Source organism: Gobio gobio (assembly GCF_949357685.1).
Source record: "Gobio gobio genome assembly, chromosome: 10".
Classification (NCBI taxonomy): Eukaryota; Metazoa; Chordata; class Actinopteri; order Cypriniformes; family Gobionidae; genus Gobio; species Gobio gobio.
Window position 1 is genome coordinate 2,376,938 of NC_137116.1, and position 23,424 is coordinate 2,400,361.

At 42.6% G+C, this 23,424-nt stretch overlaps 1 protein-coding gene across 2 annotated transcripts in view; it reads left to right on the forward strand.

The window, feature by feature from the left end:
- golm1 (golgi membrane protein 1) overlaps positions 1-23,028 on the forward strand; it is a 36,449-nt gene extending 13,421 nt beyond the window's left edge. Inside the window, exons 2-11 of one of the 2 annotated variants that reach the window (XR_013817348.1) lie at positions 320-491; positions 596-766; positions 18,117-18,171; positions 18,262-18,364; positions 18,468-18,573; positions 18,678-18,858; positions 21,618-21,746; positions 21,823-22,005; positions 22,220-22,429; positions 22,543-23,028. Coding sequence is in view for 1 of the 2 variants with exons in the window: in XM_079827686.1 (XP_079683812.1) it covers positions 360-491; positions 596-766; positions 18,117-18,171; positions 18,262-18,364; positions 18,468-18,573; positions 18,678-18,858; positions 21,618-21,746; positions 21,823-22,005; positions 22,220-22,335 (1,176 nt within the window). In the remaining variant the exon portion in view is untranslated. Of the gene's footprint in view, positions 1-319; positions 492-595; positions 767-18,116; positions 18,172-18,261; positions 18,365-18,467; positions 18,574-18,677; positions 18,859-21,617; positions 21,747-21,822; positions 22,006-22,219 lie in introns of both variants that reach the window. The other variant, XM_079827686.1, reaches the window with a different exon arrangement.
- Positions 23,029-23,424: the final 396 nt, after the last annotated feature.

A 23,424-nucleotide genomic window follows, 5' to 3' on the forward strand; every position in this document is an offset into this window, starting at 1 on the left:
TGGTTGTTTCCCGACAGCATCATTTTGTAGGGCTTTGGAAACCTGAATTAACTTTAGTGTGGAATTTGTCTACAATATTCACTCATCATGACAGTAAAATAGGGCATTCTAGTCAATCTACTGCTGTATTTCCTCTCTCAATTAGTAGAAAATGTGGTTAACACCCGGTCATGCATAGGGAAAAAAATACCGTCATATACCGCGAAATCTATATAATTTAGAAAAATACTGTGATATAAATTTTTGGCCATGCCGCCCAGCACTAATTTCTTGTATTGTGGCTATAAATGTCTATATAAAGTTACATTTTCTCTTTCAGAAACCTATCTTTAAAGGTGTTTGTGGAACTGTCATAGAGCATGATGGGTGCACTTGGGAACGGTCGACGTGGTGGCCGCTCTTCATCTTTGCTGTTGGCGGCTCTCATCACCTGCATCCTCCTGCTCGGCTTCAACTATTGGGTCTCAAACTCCAGAAACGTCGAGCTGCAGGTTTGACACTGTGTGATTGGATGTAGTCTGTGGCAAGTGGCAGTGTGAGTGGCTGTTTAACTATAATAGGACTGTTCAGAAAGGAGCTTTGTGTTGTTCTCCAGAGCAAGATATTAGAGCTGGAGGACCGCATGAGGAAGCTGGCTGTAGAAAGCGACAGAGAGCAGCAGAAGGCAGAGGAGGAGGCGCGCAGACAGAATGAGCATCTGGAGTTAATGGAGGAAACACACCACAGACAGCAGGAAAGCTCTCTGAACACCTGGATACAAGAAAAAGTATGAAAACACTCATCTTGCACTCACTGACAACAGTTGTGGAACACACTGGTGGAAGTTCGGATAGTGTTGCACGATATACCGGTACTAGAAAAGTATTGCGATACCCTGTTATTAAAAAGGGTACGATATAAAATTGTATTCGTTTTCTGCTGAGAATTGGGATTGAATGGTCAAAAATATGTAAAAACGCACGTCCTGGTGAGTATTCAGGTAAACACATTCGGGTATGTCTTTAGTGAATGCATACAGAGTTGAGTGAGAAATCGGATGTGTTACAATGTATTGGGTCCGTGCAGCTTTTAAAGGGCTGGAACTAATATTCTGTGTGATTAATGTTAATCAAACAACAAAAGACAATTGAAAACCACCCCATGCTTGACTGAATAACTTTAATATATTTATTAAGAATCAGTGTATAGTTAATTTATATGGTGAAGACTATGCAGTTTGTATTTATTTATTTATTTTACATTTGATTATTTAATTTCTTTCTTGAATGCTACTGTTAAATAGACCAACTCTAGCTGAAAAATAAAGCACTGTTTTTGTCATATTATTGTAATTATAAAATTACATTTAAAAAATATTAAATTACTCATGAAACTATTATTGTCATGAAATAAGATTTTGGTCATTCCAACCTGTTAGAATAGTGAAAGGTTAGTGTTAACATTAGGGATGGGCGATATCTTATCGTTTGCGATATACCGGTAAAAATTCTCCCCACGATAAGAATTTGACTTCCCGCGATAATAACGATAAAGCCTAGTTGATAGCGCGACCCATCCGCACCGTGCCACCGCTGGCCGTCTCTTGATGCTTAAAGCGGTTACTTTATGGTGGCTGCGTTCGTCAATTTGTATAGCTGAACGGGGGTTGGAGAGAGAATTTTCTTGTGGTGCCCCCGCAGCACTCGGTGCCCTTTGAGCGGCGGCACTGAATCCGCATCTCACGTGCAGAGCGAAAACAACTATGGCGGAAGAGTTCATAACTAAACGAGGGGCTACCTGAGGGCAATCTGAACCTGTACATACAGATGTATTTTCACTCGCTGAGCACTTGGACTGAGCGCTTAAGAGATTCGCGCTGTCTCAATCGATCGGTAAAGCACACTATTTCAGTTCATCTCAATGAATGCGCAGTGCATTTGACGCACATTAAACACTAGTGTGAGGCGCGCGACTGAGAGCGCTCAGTGTTTCACACACACACTCAAAGAGAGAGCGAGAGAGTCTTATACCACACAGAATTGACGTGCTACATGTAAACAATATCCTTTGTTGTATTTTCCTGTAAAATAATAGCGTTTATTTGGAATTATTCAGCCTTTCGTGAACAGGAAGAAACGAATGCACAAACGGGAATCTCATTGGCTGGCGTGCACCTATTACGGTGCCTGTTTTGATTTCAGCAAATCGGTTAGAATGAGAGCTGACAACGTGATTAATATTCATGAACTCAGAAGCTCAATATTCCTTAGTGCAGTTTATTTTTATTAGTAGAAGAATTCGTGGTATTATTATCTTATCTACTCAAATTACTGAAGTTCTATCATTAAATCATTATTTTCAACTTTTTTGTAATCTGAAGACATTTTTGGGATAATTACTTTTGCGGTTTATTATTGTTTGTATTGCGTGATGTTTTTCAGCACAGTTGCACTATTTAAACATTACCTGCACCTTTACAGAAGACAATTATATCTGCAACTTTTCCATTTCTGAAAAGGCTGGTGTGAAATTTGACATAAAAAAAATTAATGAATTATTTATTTATTTATTTATTTATATATATATATATATATATATATATATATATATATATATATATATATATATATATATATATATATATATATATATATATATATATATATATATATATATTTATTTATTTATTTTTTTATGTATTATAGGAGCCTATTTGATGACATGTACGTTTTACTTTAGATCATTGTTTGTTTTTCTGAAACTCGCAAGAATGCATGCAGCTTTCACTTGTATCCAAAAACATGGGGAATGATACTACATTTATCGTCATTGATATCGTTATCGCAATAAATACTAGAAAATATCGGGATAAATTTTTAAGTCCATATCGCCCATCCCTAGTTAACATGACTAATAATAATGTGATTATTGCAAATATCTCTTTAGTCTGGTATTGTATCGAAGTCATAATTTTGATGTCGTGACAACACCAAGTTCGGAGCCAGTAGTCATGCAAGTTTCTGGTCAAGATTTAATAATTTTTATTCAAATAATTTTACCCTATTGATTTGATAGGCAGATCAGTAGGCTTTGATGCTCTCCTTGTGAGCAGGGAAGCTGTCCTGCCCAATGGAGCAGGCTAGATCAGTCATTCTCAACCTATGCCCTTATTGTCCACAACTATATTCCAAGGCACCTTGACTTGGATTAAGGGATAAATTTGCGGTCATCTGGCGGACTATTGACAGCTCTTGTGAAAACTACAGATTTGAACAGTTGGATCGAGCCTAGTGCGTTATGGGTGTTAAGGTTTTCCTACCTAAAGACAGACGAGTTTTATTAAAACCACCTTGCCCGCTGTGAATCACCACTGTATGGATGAGGATTTTTAAAAATATGTTTTTTCTAGCATTATAAAAATGCCCATGGAGTTAGTGGCCTTGGATTGCTCTTGAGCAGGTTTTATTCTCGGTAAGAAATAGCAAACCAAAACTGGACCAATCAGCTGTGAGCAAATATCTGACGCAATAAAGCGGTTATTTATTATATTTACTTCATATGGATTATATTGTTAATGCATTGCATAAGTATTTTACATTATTTTATTTTCAACAATTAATATTAAACTTTTAATTTAAATGAATATAAATATGCATGTAACATGTTAATATAAGTAATATAAGTATGAGTAAATATACAGGGAGTGCAGAATTATTAGGCACGTTGATTTTCTGATCATATTTTTTTTTCCAGGCACATTTGACCAATTCCAAACCACAGTAATCCTAATAACTACTATTGATTTAGTATTTAATAATGTATAAGTGATATATAATTGTTCATGAAGGCTGGAAATGAAAATCACCTTATATTCAGGTGTGCAGAATTATTAGGCATGTTTTCTTTTACAGATAAATTGAGCCAAAAAAGAGATTTAACTCAGACTGAAAAGTCAAAAAGTATTAAATGCCCATGAGAAGGATGCAATACTAATATAATACTAGACATTGCAGTTAAGGCATGACCATTGGACAGTGAAATGCTCGTTGGGTCAGCAGGATCTGACAAAAACAGGTGGTGAAGAAAAGACGCCTGTTAACTGCAAAAGAATTAAGAATTAAGGTGAAGAATTAAGGGTGAAACCATCAGGAACCCTTTAGTCTCCAGCGCCACCATTTTCCAGAGCTGCAACCTACCTGGAGTCTCCAGAAGTGCAAGGTGTCAGGATCTCAGAGACTTCAGTTAGGTAAAGAATCCTAAAAAATGACCCCCACTAGATAAGAATCACAAGCTGAAGTGTTGTAAAATACATGAAGAAGGTTTTTTTATAGGCTTTATGGACAGATAGGTTGAGAGTGACTCTTGAAGGACCAGCACCACATCCTCTAGTACCACTGTTTGAAGAATTCATCTTCCAGAATCTGGCAGTAAGTTTTGGGAGTTCATTTTTAGTCCATCTCTGCAAAACGGACTTCAGGATGGACTAAAATGAACTCCTAAAACGTACTGCCAGATTCAGGAAGATGCATTTTTTAGGATTCTTTACCTAGCTGAAGTCTCTGAGATCCTGACACCTTGCACTTCTGGAGACTCCAGGTAGGTTGCAGCTTTGGAAAATGGTGGCGCTGGAGACTAAAGGGTTCCTGATGGTTTCACCCTTAATTCTTCGCCAAATAAACGCCAAATAATTCTGCACTCCCTGTAAGATTTAAACTTATAAAGCTTTTGTAATTTATTTTAAGCTATTTTTGAAGCTATATAAATTTATTAAATTCAGTTGGTTCACTTGTGTTAGTATAGTCACAAGTTTTCTTTTAGCTGCCTTCTCAAATTTTTGTGGCAGCAGCAGTATTTTTTTCCTGCCTTGTAAATGTTTAAATTCATGATATTTTTCATAATGCTATCTTAGGATGTTTTCACACCTGGTTCATTTGGAGCATTTGTTTCCAAACCTGGTGTGTTTTCTCTGTTAGTTCGTTTAGTTTAGGCATATATGTATATATGGCAATCACGTTCGAAACCGCACCAAAACAATCGCTCTGAGATCGCCTGAATGAGGTTGTCTCAGCCTGATTGAAAACGAACTCTGGGGCGGTTTGGTTGAGGTGAGAAAGCAAACCAACCCAACAGACCAAAGAACCAAGCAGTATCATAATTCATAACAGGAAATGTGTTATATAACAAGCAGCAGTGTCTGATTCTGTGAGTGAGCACATTAGTAATCGCAGTTGAAAACCAAGCAGGGCCTCTTAATCTTAAAATTATGTGTAATTGCTATGCGTATATAATTAAATATATAGAATTTATCAGTTAGCATGGTGTAACGCGGTATGAAGCCACAATTAACTCTTTTCCACCAAGGCAGTGCTGGTTCGGAGCCAGAGCCTAGTTTTAAATCGGTTCTTTGTCTTTCGACAGCCAAAGCACCAGCTCCGAACCAGGAAAAGTGGTTCTTAAGTAGCACCATAACATTGCTGGTCTGGAAATAAGAACCGGTTGCGTCAGGGGCTGGGGGCGGGGTTACCGTGACCAACAAGAAGAACACAAACTAGAGATCCACCATTTTTTAAATGGCAGCTAATCGAGCTAATAGCTACTCGATTGTAATCTCCGGCTATACAAATTACAGCGAGCTGCGCGAATGCGTTGAATTCGCTGTGTTTTGATAGGATCGTAAAGCCATGAGCATCAATAGTAACACAACGTTCGCTATTGTTGATGGAAGGCTTGTTTGAGATGCATCGGCGCTGCACAGACCGATCGCCGTATCACATAAAAGTACAATGAGAGCAGACGACTCCTTATGCTTTTGAATCGCTCATGCGGTATTTTGATATCATACACCGATCGGTCTGTGCAGCGCCGATGCATCTCGAACAAGCCTGCTGTGTTTGTGTTTCCTGATGCCTCGCTAGCGTTGCTGAGAAAGATGAGACGTATACAGTGACGTAAGACCTGGCTCTGTGGTGGCGCTCTAGCCCTTGGAAAGGCAAACCGGTTCTTAGAAGGCCCGTCATGTTTTCTTTTACAGATAAATTGAGCCAAAAAAGAGATTTAACTCAGACTGAAAAGTCAAAAAGTATTAAATGCCCATGAGAAGGATGCAATACTAATGCAATACTAGACATTGCAGTTAAGGCATGACCATTGGACAGTGAAATGCTCGTTGGGTCAGCAGGATCTGACAAAAACAGGTGGTGAAGAAAAGACGCCTGTTAACTGCAAAAGAATTAAGAATTAAGGTGAAGAATTAAGGGTGAAACCATCAGGAACCCTTTAGTCTCCAGCGCCACCATTTTCCAGAGCTGCAACCTACCTGGAGTCTCCAGAAGTGCAAGGTGTCAGGATCTCAGAGACTTCAGTTAGGTAAAGAATCCTAAAAAATGACCCCCACTAGATAAGAATCACAAGCTGAAGTGTTGTAAAATACATGAAGAAGGTTTTTTTATAGGCTTTATGGACAGATAGGTTGAGAGTGACTCTTGAAGGACCAGCACCACATCCTCTAGTACCACTGTTTGAAGAATTCATCTTCCAGAATCTGGCAGTAAGTTTTGGGAGTTCATTTTTAGTCCATCTCTGCAAAACGGACTTCAGGATGGACTAAAATGAACTCCTAAAACGTACTGCCAGATTCAGGAAGATGCATTTTTTAGGATTCTTTACCTAGCTGAAGTCTCTGAGATCCTGACACCTTGCACTTCTGGAGACTCCAGGTAGGTTGCAGCTTTGGAAAATGGTGGCGCTGGAGACTAAAGGGTTCCTGATGGTTTCACCCTTAATTCTTCACCTTAATTCTTAATTCTTTTGCAGTTAACAGGTGTCTTTTCTTCACCACCTGTTTTTGTCAGATCCTGCTGACCCAACGAGCATTTCACTGTCCAATGGTCATGCCTTAACTGCAATGTCTAGTATTGCATTAGTATTGCATCCTTCTCATGGGCATTTAATACTTTTTGACTTTTCAGTCTGAGTTAAATCTCTTTTTTGGCTCAATTTATCTGTAAAAGAAAACATGCCTAATAATTCTGCACACCTGAATATAAGGTGATTTTCATTTCCAGCCTTCATGAACAATTATATATCACTTAAGCCGCGTTTCCACCGAAATTACCCGGAACTATTTGTACCAGGAACTTTTTTCCCAGGAACTTTTTCTCCCCCAGACCTGCTACAATCTGCGTTTCCACCGCGGTCTAAAGTACCGGGGAGATTAGGCAAATTAGTCCGGTGACGTGGGAATGCGCGCGACTGCTTCTCCCAGTTACCGACGGACAGTAATCACTTTTGCGCGATACTGTCTGCAACAATAACAAGTGTAGGAGATGCAAGCAGCGCTGCTTTTGCTGATTATGTACACACATTACCAACACTGCTTATTTAAACGTGCACTTTCACCTGGTTTGACCATTTTAATGCAAAATGGGATGATGGGCAATCCAAAATCTGAATGTGTTGTAATAGCTCAATTCCAAAACAAAACATTTTCTATAAAAGGATAATGAGGTTTCAGTCATGACAGATGTGTGAAAAGTTAATTGAATGAAAACAATAGACTGAATTAAGCAGTTGAAAGATTAGGTACTAGACTGCAAGTATTTTATTTTTTATCACAATAACATCTCTTAACATTCACAAAAAAAAAAATTCACATGACTAGTATTACAATATGCTTCATTAAATGCATAATTTTAGAGACTTCTTCCTCAAATTTGAAATGAAGCAGGACCACACTTATGGCTTCACTTAAGTTGTGGTTATAAGTTATTATACTACATTCACATAGTTATACATTTAAAAATATAATATTTGGGTTTTCTAGATATGTTTATGTGCATATTCAGAAAGACTTGCGAGCAGCAGCCCTTTTATTTGCTTCCTACACTATATGAATACAATTAGAATGTGGTTATATAGTTAGAATGTGGAAATTAAAGACACAGTGACATTTTACACATTTTACTTTATTTTAGACAGATTAGTTCTTACAAAATTAAAATAAAAGTGTGCAAAGACAAATAAATTACTAGAACAATAAAATGAAAATATAAAATGTGAAAACAACAATATAAAAAAAAAAGTGTATTTTTCAGTAACCTTTCCAAGAGCTGTGCCAACATGTACAATATATAAAGTACAAGTGTGGTAGTGCAAATGCTTCATTCAAGCGGCTGGTCATTGTGGCTACTTCTTGAACGACTGGACAAACTGTCCAAGAACAGACAGAAACCCGGTCTGAAAGTCCCTCTGCTGCCGTCTGCTTTCTTCCGCTTCTGACTGGTGGAATGCCAGCTCTTGCCTCCTCATCTCTCCTCGGCCTGGCTATCCAGTAACAGCTGCATATATTGGTCTCGCTGTTCTTGTCCATGCTGCAGGACGGCCCGGCCCATGTCCCTCAGTGCATCAAAAAAGTCACAGTCCTTTTTCCTTTTCCCTAAGTAGAAAACTTGCACAGAAACACATGGAAATTAATACACAAGGCAACCATGAAACAATAGAAACCATCAATTAATTATTTAAAGTGTTTTCACTACAAATAATGAACAATTGTTTGGCCAGCTTGAACAATGCCCAGTGTGCAAATTTTATCATGGGCAATTTAAGTTTACAATTAAAAACAACAAAACCATTAAGGATTACACATCAGTTTTTAAATATATACACATTTTTGTCAGCTTTATAACGTACTAGTGACCGCGGGGGGAAACACGCTGGTCTCCGTTGCCTGCGATTCATCAGGGCCACTCGTTATGTCTGGAAAAGCACGTTGAAAAAAGTTACTGCAACGTGTTTAAACACTGCAACGAGTTTAATAGATGATACCAAGATGATATATTTACCTTCAACCCACTCGGATTCCTGGATGGTTTCCAACAACGCACTAGCCGAGTCTTTCGTTACCGCTGCCCTAGAAAAGGACGGTCTGTGTCCCAGCAACGCGTCCAGGCGGTCATAACACTTGTTGATACGCCGGTCGGAACCGCTCCGGTTGTTATGATCCTTTAATTTCTTGTAATCTTGTCTTAATTTCTTCAACTTCTCTCTGCACTGTTTTCCAGTGTGACTGGAACCGAGTCGATATCTTCAGGTATACCTTTTCATTACGGGTCGCCGTTTCCAGTTCGCGCTGGATGTCCTCCTCCGCATATATGCTCAATAAAGCCTGAACCTCGTCGTCGGTCCATCGGTCGAATTTATTGTTGAACTCCATTGTTGCAAAAAAAAATATTTACTGAACGCAAAACCCACAGAACTCACCTCGCAAAAGACTCGTAAATATGGCGGTGGAAAAAAAAAATAGCTGCGAGAGCTCAACCAATCAGCATGTTCAGCGCCCAAGTCCCACCCCCGAAAGTTCGGGAACTTTTCAAAAGTCCCACCTCGCAAGCAGGGCCGTTTGGAGGGGGAAATATTTACCCGGAACTTCATTTAGACCCTGGTTCCTGCGGTCGAAACACACCGAGTTCCCCCCCAAAGTTCCTGGTTCCGCGGTAAAGTTCCTGCGGTGGAAACGCGGCTTTATACATTATTAAATACTAAATCAATAGTAGTTATTAGGATTACTGTGGTTTGGAATTGGTCAAATGTGCCTGGAAAAAAAATATGATCAGAAAATCAACGTGCCTAATAATTCTGCACTCCCTGTAAGATTTAAACTTATAAAGCTTTTGTAATTTATTTTAAGCTATTTTTGAAGCTATATAAATGTATTAAATTCAGTTGGTTCACTTGTGTTAGTATAGTCACAAGTTTTCTTTTAGCTGCCTTCTCAAATTTTTGTGGCAGCAGCAGTATTTTTTTCCTGCCTTGTAAATGTTTAAATTCATGATATTTTTCATAATGCTATCTTAGGATGTTTTCACACCTGGTTCATTTGGAGCATTTGTTTCCAAACCTGGTGTGTTTTCTCTGTTAGTTCGTTTAGTTTAGGCATATATGAATATATGGCAATCACGTTCGAAACCGCACCAAAACAATCGCTCTGAGATCGCCTGAATGAGGTTGTCTCAGCCTGATTGAAAACGAACTCTGGGGCGGTTTGGTTGAGGTGAGAAAGCAAACCAACCCAACAGACCAAAGAACCAAGCAGTATCATAATTCATAACAGGAAATGTGTTATATAACAAGCAGCAGTGTCTGATTCTGTGAGTGAGCACATTAGTAATCGCAGTTGAAAACCAAGCAGGGCCTCTTAATCTTAAAATTATGTGTAATTGCTATGCGTATATAATTAAATATATAGAATTTATCAGTTAGCATGGTGTAACGCGGTATGAAGCCACAATTAACTCTTTTCCACCAAGGCAGTGCTGGTTCGGAGCCAGAGCCTAGTTTTAAATCGGTTCTTTGTCTTTCGACAGCCAAAGCACCAGCTCCGAACCAGGAAAAGTGGTTCTTAAGTAGCACCATAACATTGCTGGTCTGGAAATAAGAACCGGTTGCGTCAGGGGCTGGGGGCGGGGTTACCGTGACCAACAAGAAGAACACAAACTAGAGATCCACCATTTTTTAAATGGCAGCTAATCGAGCTAATAGCTACTCGATTGTAATCTCCGGCTATACAAATTACAGCGAGCTGCGCGAATGCGTTGAATTCGCTGTGTTTTGATAGGATCGTAAAGCCATGAGCATCAATAGTAACACAACGTTCGCTATTGTTGATGGAAGGCTTGTTTGAGATGCATCGGCGCTGCACAGACCGATCGCCGTATCACATAAAAGTACAATGAGAGCAGACGACTCCTTATGCTTTTGAATCGCTCATGCGGTATTTTGATATCATACACCGATCGGTCTGTGCAGCGCCGATGCATCTCGAACAAGCCTGCTGTGTTTGTGTTTCCTGATGCCTCGCTAGCGTTGCTGAGAAAGATGAGACGTATACAGTGACGTAAGACCTGCTCTGTGGTGGCGCTCTAGCCCTTGGAAAGGCAAACCGGTTCTTAGAAGGCCCGTCAGTCGAACCAACTCCAAACTGGCACTAGCACTGGCTCTGAACTAGCACCCGGTTCATTCTGGTGGAAAAGGGGTAAATATGCTGGCAGAGCAAAATTGTCAGTCCATCTTCATGAATGACGTAAAGGAAACTCTAATAAGACTAATAAGAGAACATATTTATTAATATGTGACTTGCATAAACAAGTTTTGGTAAGTTTTGAAATGCTGCCTTGTGAAAGCGAACCGAACCAAGAAGAAAATGCAACATTGTAACAAATTGAAGTCCCCGTAAAGTAAAAATTAAACATGTGTTCTGAGTTTGTTACGCCACAGACAAATGTTTTATTAACCACCCAGCCAAATTTGAATCATAAAAAGAAAAAATAAGCAGCATTCTCTGCTCTCAAACGCTGGGGGCGTGTCCGCTGTCAGGGCCGAAACCACGGCCACTCGCGGGAACGCTACCGTAAGCACACAAGGGTAGACAACACTCACGTACTGCTCACGACGGCACCAGATGCCGGCGGGACAGGAGGATGAAGGCCGGGGCGGGAGATAGTCGATTCGGCCCCATTCTGCAGCGGATTATCAGTGTATCCCAGTTCTCCGATGAACGTTTGTAAAACTATCCGGTGTAAAGTCACTGCAGCGGCAGGTGTTGGTAGTGATCCGCAGCTCTCCATAAAGGCAGCTGTTCACAAAATTAATCCACCTCTTCTTGATATCATCGTTCTCTTTCATAGGTTCACTCGACGCTGCGTCACTTTAATGACGTAATGGGACGCCCTCTGGGTGTGCCGATTGTCTGAAGCCCTTATAGAATCACGCCAATTGATTGGCTGATGGCGCGCACGTCGCCCCACCTGACGTAGTCACCTATATTAGCGCTCGCGCGCGCCATCTGCTCCTCAGATTTCTCTGCCTTCACGAAGCGGCCATTTCATGCCCTTCGGTTATCGATTTTTCTGGCCCAAAAACAGTCGATATTTACCTCAGCACTTCAGCGACCGCGGATTGTGGAACTTTGTTCTCCTTGTGGTGAAGTGCTATGGAATTCCGACGTTGCCCACCGCCGTGCACTCGCTTCATCGCGATCGACGATCCCCACAGTAAGTGTGTTAAATGTCTGGGATTTCCACACGCACGCGACGCGGTTCAGGGGTTCTCTAACTGTAAATACTGCGATAACCTCCTTCTCAAAACCCTCCGCTCGAGGCTCGCGGTTTTTGAGAGGGAGTCATCCGTTTTTCCCCGTCGCGCTCCCGAGGCCGCGCAGGCCTCTCTTGGATCCGCGACCTGGGGTTCGGATGTAGAGCTCGAGGATGTGGAGTGCGAGCAGACGGGCCTCGCCCTTTCTCTCCCTCTCTCCCCCGAGCATGTGCGCGGGACTCCGCCTGTGGAATACTCGCACGATTATCTCTGTCCCAGCCCGGAGGCACGCGATGCGGTTTCCTTCGGACTGGAGGATGTCATTTTCACTGCAGCATCCGACTCCGAGGATTTCGGTGCTGCAAATACTGACGACGCTCTCCCGCCAAGCGGCCAGGAAGCGCGGCCATCAGCGGCGTATGACGAGCTCGTGGATGTACTCGCGCGCGCTACACAGAAGCTCGCGATCGAGTGGCCGGATGAACCCCGCGAAGCTCAATCTTCTCGGTTGGATGAGAGATTCCTCAGCGGCCCTAATTCTAGGCCTCCGCGGAGGAAGCTACCATTTTTCAGTGATCTACACAGTGAGATTTCTAGATCCTGGAAGCAGCCGTTCTCAGCCCGCCTAACTAACGCGGCAGCCGCTGATTTCACTAACCTCGTGGGTTTTGAGGAACAGGGCTATTCCGCTATTCCCGCGGTTGAGGACACGCTGGCCACTCACCTCGCGCCATCTTCAGCTCCCTCATGGAAGTCCCGCCCCCTTCTTCCCACTAAGCCGTGCAGGACCACTTCTGCCCTGATTGGAAAATCCTACATGGCGGCTGGTCAGGCTGGCATGGCCCTTCATACTATGGCCATTCTCCAGGCATATCAGGCGGATGTACTGAAGGAAATGGACGAGGGCACCGGTTTGACGCCGGAAGCTGTAAAGGAGCTTCGTAAAGCCACGGATTTGGCGTTACGAGCAACTAAACACACAGCTCGCGCTGTAGGGCGCTCTATGGCGGGCGCGGTGGCGGCGGAGCGCCACTTATGGCTTAATCTCACTGAGATTCGCGATAAGGAGAAAGTTTTCCTTATGGACGCTCCGATTTCCCAGTCCGGATTGTTTGGGGAGGCGGTTAACACTGTGGTTGAGAAGTTTAGATCTGCAAAATCCCAGTCTGCCGCTCTTAAGCAGTTCATGCCGAGGAGAGCGAGGGACGCTCCTTCCCCCTCCCCCTCTCAGTCCAGAGATCGCCCCTCTTTCAAAAGAGAGTTTACCGCCCGGAGGAGCGACCAGAGTTATCCTCCACCCACCACGGTCTGGGGAGCTCGCGGTCGTCCATTTCCCCGTCAACGTCCTCACAAACGCATCGACCCAAAGCGGCCCAGCAAACCTTCTGCTTCGGCCACTTCGAGTCGCTCCTGACCCTCCGGTCAGAAAAAGGGGAGCTGCAGTTCACGACCGGGGCTGGGTCAGACCGCGCAAGCGTTTCTGCCCGCCCCCCACCAGCTCTCCCTATCCAGCTCTGTCATTTCCGCCGCCCAGCGCGCTTCGGAATACAGAACCGAATATATCCTCGCCTTTTCCGGCGCTGGAGGAAGGAGACGCTCTCTGCTTTCTCCCCTCACGTCTGATTGGCTCACCATCCGCCGCTCGTCCAGACGGAGACACATCCGGTCTTCTCCGGGAACCAGAGCGGCCCAGCCTTCCACTGCCTACTCCGCGCCAGGACGCCACGTGCTCTCCTCTGCGGATGGCCACACCCCCCTCAGAGGTCCAGCTCGACACCCCAACTCAGGTATGTCCACCGCACCTCATCATACCTCCCACTTTGTCAAATTTCCTCCTCGAGTGGAAACTTTTGCCAGGGATATCATCCTGGGTCCTCCGCACGATTCAGTCAGGCTACACGCTTCAGTTCTGTCGCAACCCTCCTCGCTTCGACGGGGTCGCTCAGACGGTAGTAAACAGCGCCTCTCAGGCTTCTGTGCTACAACAAGAGCTCTCTTCTCTCCTCCTAAAGGGGGCAATAGAGGAAGTTCCGGCAACAGAGGAGAAATGTGGCTTCTTCAGCCGTTATTTCCTTGTTCCGAAGAAAGACGGCGGTCTGCGTCCCATCCTGGACCTCCGCCGCCTGAACTTCGCCCTCTACAAAGGGAAGTTCAAGATGCTAACGCTAAAGACTATCTTGTCTCAGATACGTGCGGAGGACTGGTTTGTCACTATAGACCTGAGAGATGCTTACTTCCATATTCAGGTTGTCAGACGACACAGGAAGTTTCTCAGGTTCGCCTTCAAAGGGAAGGCTTATCAATACAAAGTCCTTCCCTTCGGCCTTGCCCTGGCACCAAGGACGTTCACGAAGTGTATGGATGCTGCTCTGGCCCCGCTGAGGCTCCAGGGCATCCGTATTCTCAATTACCTGGACGACTGGCTCATTTTGGCCCACTCCAGGGAGTTAGCCTGTCATCACAGAGATGTCGTTCTTCGACACGTTCAATCTCTTGGCTTGAGAGTGAACACAGACAAGAGCGTTCTTACTCCGGCTCAGCAGACCACCTTCTTAGGTGTTCGTCTGGACTCCGTTCCGATGCAGGCCCGTTTGGCCCCTGCTCGGATTTCCAGTATCACAACATGCTTGGTCCGCTTCAGGCTAGGCCATCATGTTTCTGTGGGTACGTGTCGCAGGCTCCTGGGTCTCATGGCCGCAGCTTCCCCGGTGCTTCCCCTGGGACTGCTCCATATGAGGCCCTTCCTCTGGTGGATGAAACGCTCAGGGGCTCGGTCAACAGGATCGGCCCTTCGCCTATTGAAGGTGTCACGCGGCTGCTTTCGTGCCCTATCAATGTGGCGGGACCCTCTTTTTCTTCAGAAAGGGGTCAAGATGGGGGCTGTTTTCCGTCGCCAAATGGTTACGACGGACGCCTCTCTTACCGGCTGGGGTGCGGTATTCGAGGGCAGACCAGCTATGGGGATCTGGGAGGGGGAAGTTCTCTCCTGGCACATAAATTGCCTGGAGTTGAGAGCGGTATCCCTGGCCCTTCAGCATTTTCTCCCCTCACTCAGGGGGCATCATGTCATTGTCAGGACCGACAATATGGCAGTGGTGTCTCACGTAAATCGCCAGGGAGGATCACGGTCGCGCACCCTGGACAGGCATGCGCGCCGACTCCTCCTGTGGTCTCAGGACAAGTTTTTGTCCCTGAGAGCAGTCCATGTACCCGGAGTCTTGAACCTCGCTGCAGATTATCTGTCGAGACAGAAGCTCCGGTCAGGGGAATGGATGCTGAACCCTCAAACTGTGTCACAGATTTGGGAGATGTTCGGGAAAGCGGAAGTGGACCTCTTTGCCTCGAAGGAGTCGTCCCAGTGTCGGCTCTGGTTTTCTCTGAGCTCTCCGGCCCCGTTGGGGATAGATGCGTTCGCGCATCCATGGCCCAATCTGAAACTCTATGCGTTCCCGCCCATCAAGCTGATTCCGGCGGTTCTGTACAGAGTAAGGGAGAGTGGGGCCAGCCTCCTGCTGGTGGCTCCACACTGGCCATCCCAGACTTGGTTCTCGGAGATGGTTCTCCTCCTGGACTCCTCCCCATGGGAGATACCGGTCAGGAAGGACCTTTTGACACAACTTCAGGGCAGGATTTGGCACCCTCACCCGGAGATTTGGAAGTTGTGGGTATGGCCCATCAAGGGCCAACGATACTAAACGCTGGTCTTTCTGCAGACGTTCAGGAGATCATTGCTAATGCGAGAGCCCCCTCCACAAGGAAGCTCTATTCCTCCAAGTGGAGGGTCTTTGAGTCGTGGTGCTCGACTCATGCAGCGGATCCAGTTAACTGCCCGGTTGGTTCAGTTCTGGAGTTCCTGCAGGAGAAATTTGCTGCTGGAGCAGCGGCCACCACCCTTCGGGTCTATGTCGCAGCTATAGCTGCCGGTAGGGAGTCGGACGAAATCCCGCTAGGCAAGCATAGACTGGTTTCATCTTTCATGCGAGGGGTTAGGCGCCTGAGACCGGCACGCTCCCCTGGTATTCCCTCTTGGGACCTCTCCGTGGTCCTTGAAGGGCTAACTTTGGCTCCATTTGAGCCTTTGGAGTCAGCTCCTGAGCGAATTCTGACTCTCAAAGTTGCTCTTTTGTTAGCTCTATCTTCTTTGAAACGAGTGGGCGATCTACAGGCTCTCTCTGTTAGTGGGACCTGTATGGATTTTGCCCCTGGCTTAGTCAAGGTTACTTTAAGACCTAGGCCAGGTTATGTGCCCAAAGTTTTGTCCACGTCATTTCGCTCTCAGGTTATTACTCTTCACTCCTTTCACCCCCCTCCGTTTGACTCGGAGGAAGACGAGAAACTTCATTTGCTCTGCCCAGTTCGAGCGTTGAAGTGTTATGTTGACCGTTCAGACAGCTGGAGGAGATCTAACCAGCTGTTGGTATGCTTCGGTGCTGGCCGCCGCGGGCTTGCCGCTTCGAAGCAAAGGGTTTCCCATTGGGTGACAGAGGCTATTTCCTTAGCTTATGAGGTGCGTGGTTTACCTTCACCTCTTGATATTAGAGCGCATTCTACCAGAGGTGTGGCTTCCTCTCAAGCACTTTTTAGAGGGGCTCTTTTGGAAGATATTTGTGTGGCGGCAGGTTGGTCCTCTCCGCACACTTTTGTGAGATTCTATAGTTTGGATCTCGACATGGCTCCGGGTTCGCATGTCCTGTCTGCTTAACCTAGTCATGTAGGTTATCTGGTGTTCTTTGAGCCAGATACGGCAGCGCTTTAGCTTGGCGTGTTTGGTATATCGTTCCCATTACGTCATTAAAGTGACGCAGCGTCGAGTGAACCTATGAAAGAGAACGTCTCAGGTTACTTGCGTAACCTATGTTCTCTGAGTAGGGAACGAGACGCTGCGTACGCTGCCAAGCTCTTCGCGCTGCCGACAGGCTTTCCTTTTCGGCAGAGAAATCTGAGGAGCAGATGGCGCGCGCGAGCGCTAATATAGGTGACTACGTCAGGTGGGGCGACGTGCGCGCCATCAGCCAATCAATTGGCGTGATTCTATAAGGGCTTCAGACAATCGGCACACCCAGAGGGCGTCCCATTACGTCATTAAAGTGACGCAGCGTCTCGTTCCCTACTCAGAGAACATAGGTTACGCAAGTAACCTGAGACGTTTTTGTTTTGTAAGCTGTTTTGTAAGTTGTAAGCTGTAAGCTGTAGAAACTAACGGTACTGACTGTAACTCGCGATCGAACTGATGCGAATGTGCTCTAGTTATGATAGTGTTAGGGGAGGGGCCATATGCACAGTGGCTCCAGTGCACCATCGAGCCACCGGTTTAGCCCCGCCCAAAAATTCCTGAACACAGCAATGGTGAAAAACTGTTTAACAGTATATGTAACGTGTTTCAGCAATACATTTCTAACATTTATAATGTGTTTAGAAGCAAATCTCAGAATTGCCTTTACAGGGACTTTAAGTCTCTGTTTCGGACACTTTCTAAGTAATCTTGAGGTCTCCTTTGAAATGTGCTCAGGCCTTCTAGTGGCTCTTGACTCACTACTTGAGAACCACTGATCTAGAAAGGTTGCTCACTAGGTTGTAATGCACATACATGCTCTTATTGGGTTTTGATGCCCAGGCCAGAAAGGCTGTCTGTATAGGCAGGTATGCATGTTTAAAAAGTGCTTTCAATATAGGCATCTCACGACATGCACACTGAACACTGTCTAGGTAGGCAGGAAAGCTCTTATGTTCGAGAATGGGATAATGCTATCTATATAGGCATGTATTCTATGATGCCCCAAAATGCTTTCTAGGTAGGACAATTGGTATATTGTTAAACAACAGTATAATCCATTGAACGCACTGTAATTCTATCCCTCATTCCTGTCAAAATTTTAATATGGCGCTACCTTGATTGAGGGTTATTGATGCCCAGAAATATAAGCAGGGATGCAATTATACCTAAAATGGATTTGAATGTAAGCTGGTCACTGGGTTTTGATGGCCAAAATGGGATATTGGATATGCTGCTCAGTGTATGTTTTTAGGTCTAAAAGTTTTCTCTGTCTTAGGCAAATCTGAAGCTCAACATTTCGTCCAGTGCTAAAATGGTGCAAGACATGAAGAGTAAGTGTTTACCTCATATTTGTCCTATTATATTTACTCTGTGACATATATCATCTTTCCTTCACATTTCTGTTGATTTTCTTTTATTAGACCGTATGAAGTCATTAATGGAGGATGTGAGTAAAATGCAGAGCGAGCTGAAGTCCTGTCAAAATAACATGGACACTTTCAGTATGAAAGCCAGCATTGAGATGTAGGTCCATTCTGAATGCTCTAATCTACAATACCAAAGACATTATAGTGCTTGATCAGTATGATAATGGCTGTGTGTGTGGGGGGGGGGGGTGATTGTGCAGGACTAAGTGTAACAAACAAATTGAGGCCATAAAAGAGGAATGCAAAGGGAAAATTGCAGCTGCCAAACTGGAAAAGCAAAGGACGCCTGAAAAGGTAGCTCCACAGGTATGGCTATAAGAAATAATGTCCTTAAATGGTTCTTTTATTGTGATTCTTATTTATTTGGTGTCTCTTACCCCTTTTCCACTGACACAAACTGTCCTTCACAGAATGCTGATGGATCCAAGCAGAAACTCTCTGTTTCAAAAGCCAAATCTGATGTTCCCGCTACAAACCATCCTAATAAAAGTGTGGCAGAACCTCCGAACAGCAAACCAGATGTGAATTTGCAGTCCAAAAATGATGCTATGGTCCAAACCAATGAGTTAGTGGTGGAGAAAAATGAAGAAGGTGCGAGTTGCCTGTTTGAGTGTGGTTTGTAAATGTTTGATTACTGGCCTATCAGTTAAAAAAAACTGATGTCTCCATATGTGGATAAAGTCCCTCATTTAATGCAAATCTGATAACTTAAGAGTACTAGCTAGGTCTGTGACGGTTCCCTACGTCCTTTGGCTGAAATTAATTATAGCCCATTATTCGCGCAAATACACAATGCAGAAATTGTGGTTGTAATGTGATAAAAAACATTAAAAGTTAATTTAAAATTGAAACAATATAGTTCTTGAACATGGAAAACAATAGAAATGAAACAAAATTAGAATACGAAGTAGGGCTGGGACGGTATGGATTTTTTCTTACCACGGTTGAAAAGCAAGAAATTCCCGCGGTTCAGCGGTAAACCGTTTTAAACGGCTCCCGCTCGACTTTCACGCACAGCCGCACACGCACACACCAGCGCAGGCAATTGAACATAATAAGGAACATGTTTATTTTACATTTATTTTTTTCACGTTTAGAACAGGAACAATTAGAACAGAAATGGAATGATATCTGAAAAAAAAGTGCTGGCAAAAACGAAATATAGACTAGGCTATGGTTTACATCCCAGCCTTCATATTTTTTGCTGAGAGAGCAGATCAGATCACGACTGAGAGATCTGAAGATGGAACAGCATAAACAAAGACAAACAAACACATTTTTATTTATCGGTATCGATCAGTAATATATATTTATTTGTTCATGTTTATTTATTTCCCATATTTTTACTTTCAGATTACAGTCGTCGTCATCAAACAATCACTTAAACTAACGACTTTCGCGCACACACCAGCGCATATAATATAATATATTATTTATATTTATAGTATTTATATTTTTATATTACATATTTTTACATATTCAGGCTATCAATTTACATTTACAATTTACATCTCGTGTGCGCTTTTGTCTCAGTGGATAATGAAGACAATTTAAAGAAGGCTCAAGGCTATTTAATTTAACAAAGTGTCATCACTCGCTGCTCACACTACTGTGATTGTATATTATGCTACTTTTATATATATAATATAATATAAAGCCTAATATGAATATTATTTATATTTATTTTTTATATTTTATAACATTTACATATTTATATTAATTTAGATATCTCGTGTGGTGTGCGCTTTTGTCTCAGTGGTTCAAGGCTATTTAACGAAGACTATTTAGGCTATTTTAACAAATAATCGCTGCTCACACTACCGTGATTGTATATTCATTAAAAGGCTGTCGAAAAAGATAACCGTCTGGCAGGCTTACAAGCACAGCCTAGTGTGCGACACTTTGTTAAATTAAATAGCCTTCGTTAAATATTTGAACCACTGAGACAAAAGCGCACACGACATATATAAATTAATATAAATATGTAAAATATGTAATATAAATAACATAAATATAAACAATTTTATAGATATATTTATATATATATAATTGTTTATATTTATGTTATTTATATTACATATTTTTACATATTTATATTAATTTATATATAGGTAGGCCTATATATAGGCGCATCTCGTGTGCGCTTTTGTCTCAGTGGTGCTATTTAACGAAAGCTAATTAATTTAACAAAGTGTCGCTGCTCACACTACCATGATTGTATATTACTTATTATTTATATTAGGCCTACATATTTTTACATATTTATATATCTCGTGTGTGCTTTTGTCTCAGTGGTTCAAATATTTAACGAAGGCTATTTAATTTAACAAAGTGTCGCACACTACTGTGCTTGTAAGCCTGCCAGACGGATATCTTTTTCGATAGCCTTTTAATGAAATTGGAATTTCAGAATCACATAGCCTACTTATATTTAATTGCCTACAATAGATTATTTATTGATTATAATGAACGAAATTTCGCTTACCAGTACTAAGAAGTACTAAGGAGTGCTGAGGCAGGTCCAGCTCAGTTTGTTCTTTCTGAAGCCGTTGTTTTTTTGCCAGCTATGGGAGAAAGCGGTCACCAGTATTCGACACAAACCCACGCCCCAGGCGGTGCGTTCTTTTTCTGCTTTCATGACTTCTATCTACCTACCCGCTATTGTCGGCTGCGAAACCACGTGAGAGAATTGTGTTAAGCACGTGCAATTAAAAACTGAGGTCCTGCTTATGCGCCTGTATTTTATGCTTTAGTAAAATGAAATTCAAATTATAGGCTACAAGACATTACACAGGTACTCTCGCATATAGGCCTAATAGTTGTTTTTTTTTGCGGTGATGGCGGTGACGATCTCAGACCCGCGGTAGGCGTCACATGACCGCGGTAATGCGGTAACCGTCCCAGCCCTAATACGAAGCCAAGTTTTATTATGTTTCCCCACAAAGATAAATTTGTCATCATGCACTGATCAGGCATAACATTATGACATTCCTAATATTGTGTTGGTCCCCCTTTAGCTGCCAAAACAGCCCCGACCCGTCAAGGCATGGACTCCACTAGACCCCTGTTTTCAGCAAAGTTTACACCACAACTATTACTGTAATGACACAGAGAAACTAAACCAGCTAAAAACATTGACAGCCAATCAGAATCCACCCATTTGAGCATTTAAAGGGACAGATGACATTTCTGCAGCATGTGCTTATAATAAATACAACATTATTGTCCATAATCATTCTTGGTGTAAACAGGCCTTTAAATCTTGTCTTCTTTTTTTTTTTTTTTAAAGAAAAACTAATTCTCTGTTCCTCCAGCATGTGTTTTAACAGCATTCTGTCTGCTCCTCTAAGATGCTGTGATTTTACAAGACTCACCCACCTCCAAACGAACCAATAAGAGCGAGACTCTTAACACACCAGCCAATGAAGAAATTCCAGAAGAAGTGGTGGACGTTAAAGGACAGGCTTCAAAGGCCATAGGTGGGGTAACAGAGAATCCAGCCATTAAAGCACAACACACACACACACGTTACTTATTTTATCTGTCTTCATGCAGATACTGTTCTGGATGAAGCAGGGATTTTAGACCCGAAGGAAGATGACATCGGGATTGGAAACGAGGAGGAGGAAGATATCAGAATCGGGGACAGGAAAGAGGAAGACGCAGCAAATGGGAAGGAAGATGCCCTTATGTACGACAATGAGGGCGAGATAGAAAAACAGCTGTCTAAGATTAAAGGTGGTTTTCAACAACACAATCATCACACAGAAATATTAAACTCAATCATACAATTATACTTTTTTCAATTTTAAAATTAAAATGACTGGATAAAGATGTTTCAAGTGCTCATTTTTACAAATGGAAGGATGATGCATTTTTTTGTGGTAATTGAAGTCACAGAAAGTTGTTGTTTTTATGCAATAGAATTACGAATAATTTCTGGCTTTTACAGATGAAAATCAAGGTGCAGGTCAAGAGCTAGAGGATGATGTGGCTAATTATAACGGCGATGATGACAACCAACCGGAGTCTGAGGATGAGAAGCAAGCGGAGCTCGCAGGGATGTAACAAACATGCTCCAGATCACATGACGTGTCTGCAACATTTACTTCAGCTGAAGGCTGTCACAAACGTTTTTACCCTCACAACAGACGTTTAAAAGGTGGGAGAGTAAACCTGCTGTAAAGACTCATTTGTGCTGGTGGATACTGCACTACTGTGTAATGAAGGATTTGAGTTTATGTCATTAACAAACTATCTCATATGTCTTATCAGGACAGGCATGAAGAAGACATTCTTTTGCAAGTACTGATTTTAGTTTAAACTTGAATATAACTACTTATGACATCATGCCTTTAAATGAATGCTTCATGGTGAATTTTCGCTATGTCAAACCATCTCTTAAATGTAAGATGCTTTGTTCTTGTACAAAAGCAACTGCTGATCTTTTACAAAAACTGCTTTATTTTGTCTTTAACGGTTCATGTTCCGTTTTGAAGAAACCGGATGTCAACATTTTAGCTGCTGAAAAACACAGGAATATTAGATGTTTAATATTAGATGATTAAAAGACACGTTCCTCTTCATTCATTTAATAACAGTGCAATCCAGTCTTTTATTTGCTGTAAAAGGTTACTTTTATGTTGATGTAATAATATTTTTAAATTTTCATGTTGGGGACTAGAATATGTTTTTGGAAAATATGGGTTTTTCTTACTGAATTTCTGATCTCATAATAAATTTTTTTGTTGCGCTCTTCTACCTGTTGTGTGCAATCAATGGGTTAACCATGTAGATAAGCAATGACTGTGGCATTCTGTGGCAGTTATTACAGAAGTCCGTTTGCAATTTTGTGTAAAAATGTAAATTTTGTCACTTTCAAATAATATTTCAAGGAGTTAATCCAGATTAGTATCTGGCTCTTGTCACACTGTAAATAGAAGAAAACACATATATCATCTATTTAGTGTGCTCTGTGGTGTGCTGCACATTTTGCCAATTCAATCATTCCATGCATGCTGATAAATCATTATACTGAGCAAAATATTAGTATGCTATTCAACTTAGCATGTGTAGTGTGCACTCTCTTCAGAAACTAGATGTTAGTTATTAAACATCTCATAACAATATTTCATGTTCTGTCTTTAGCCCTATTCG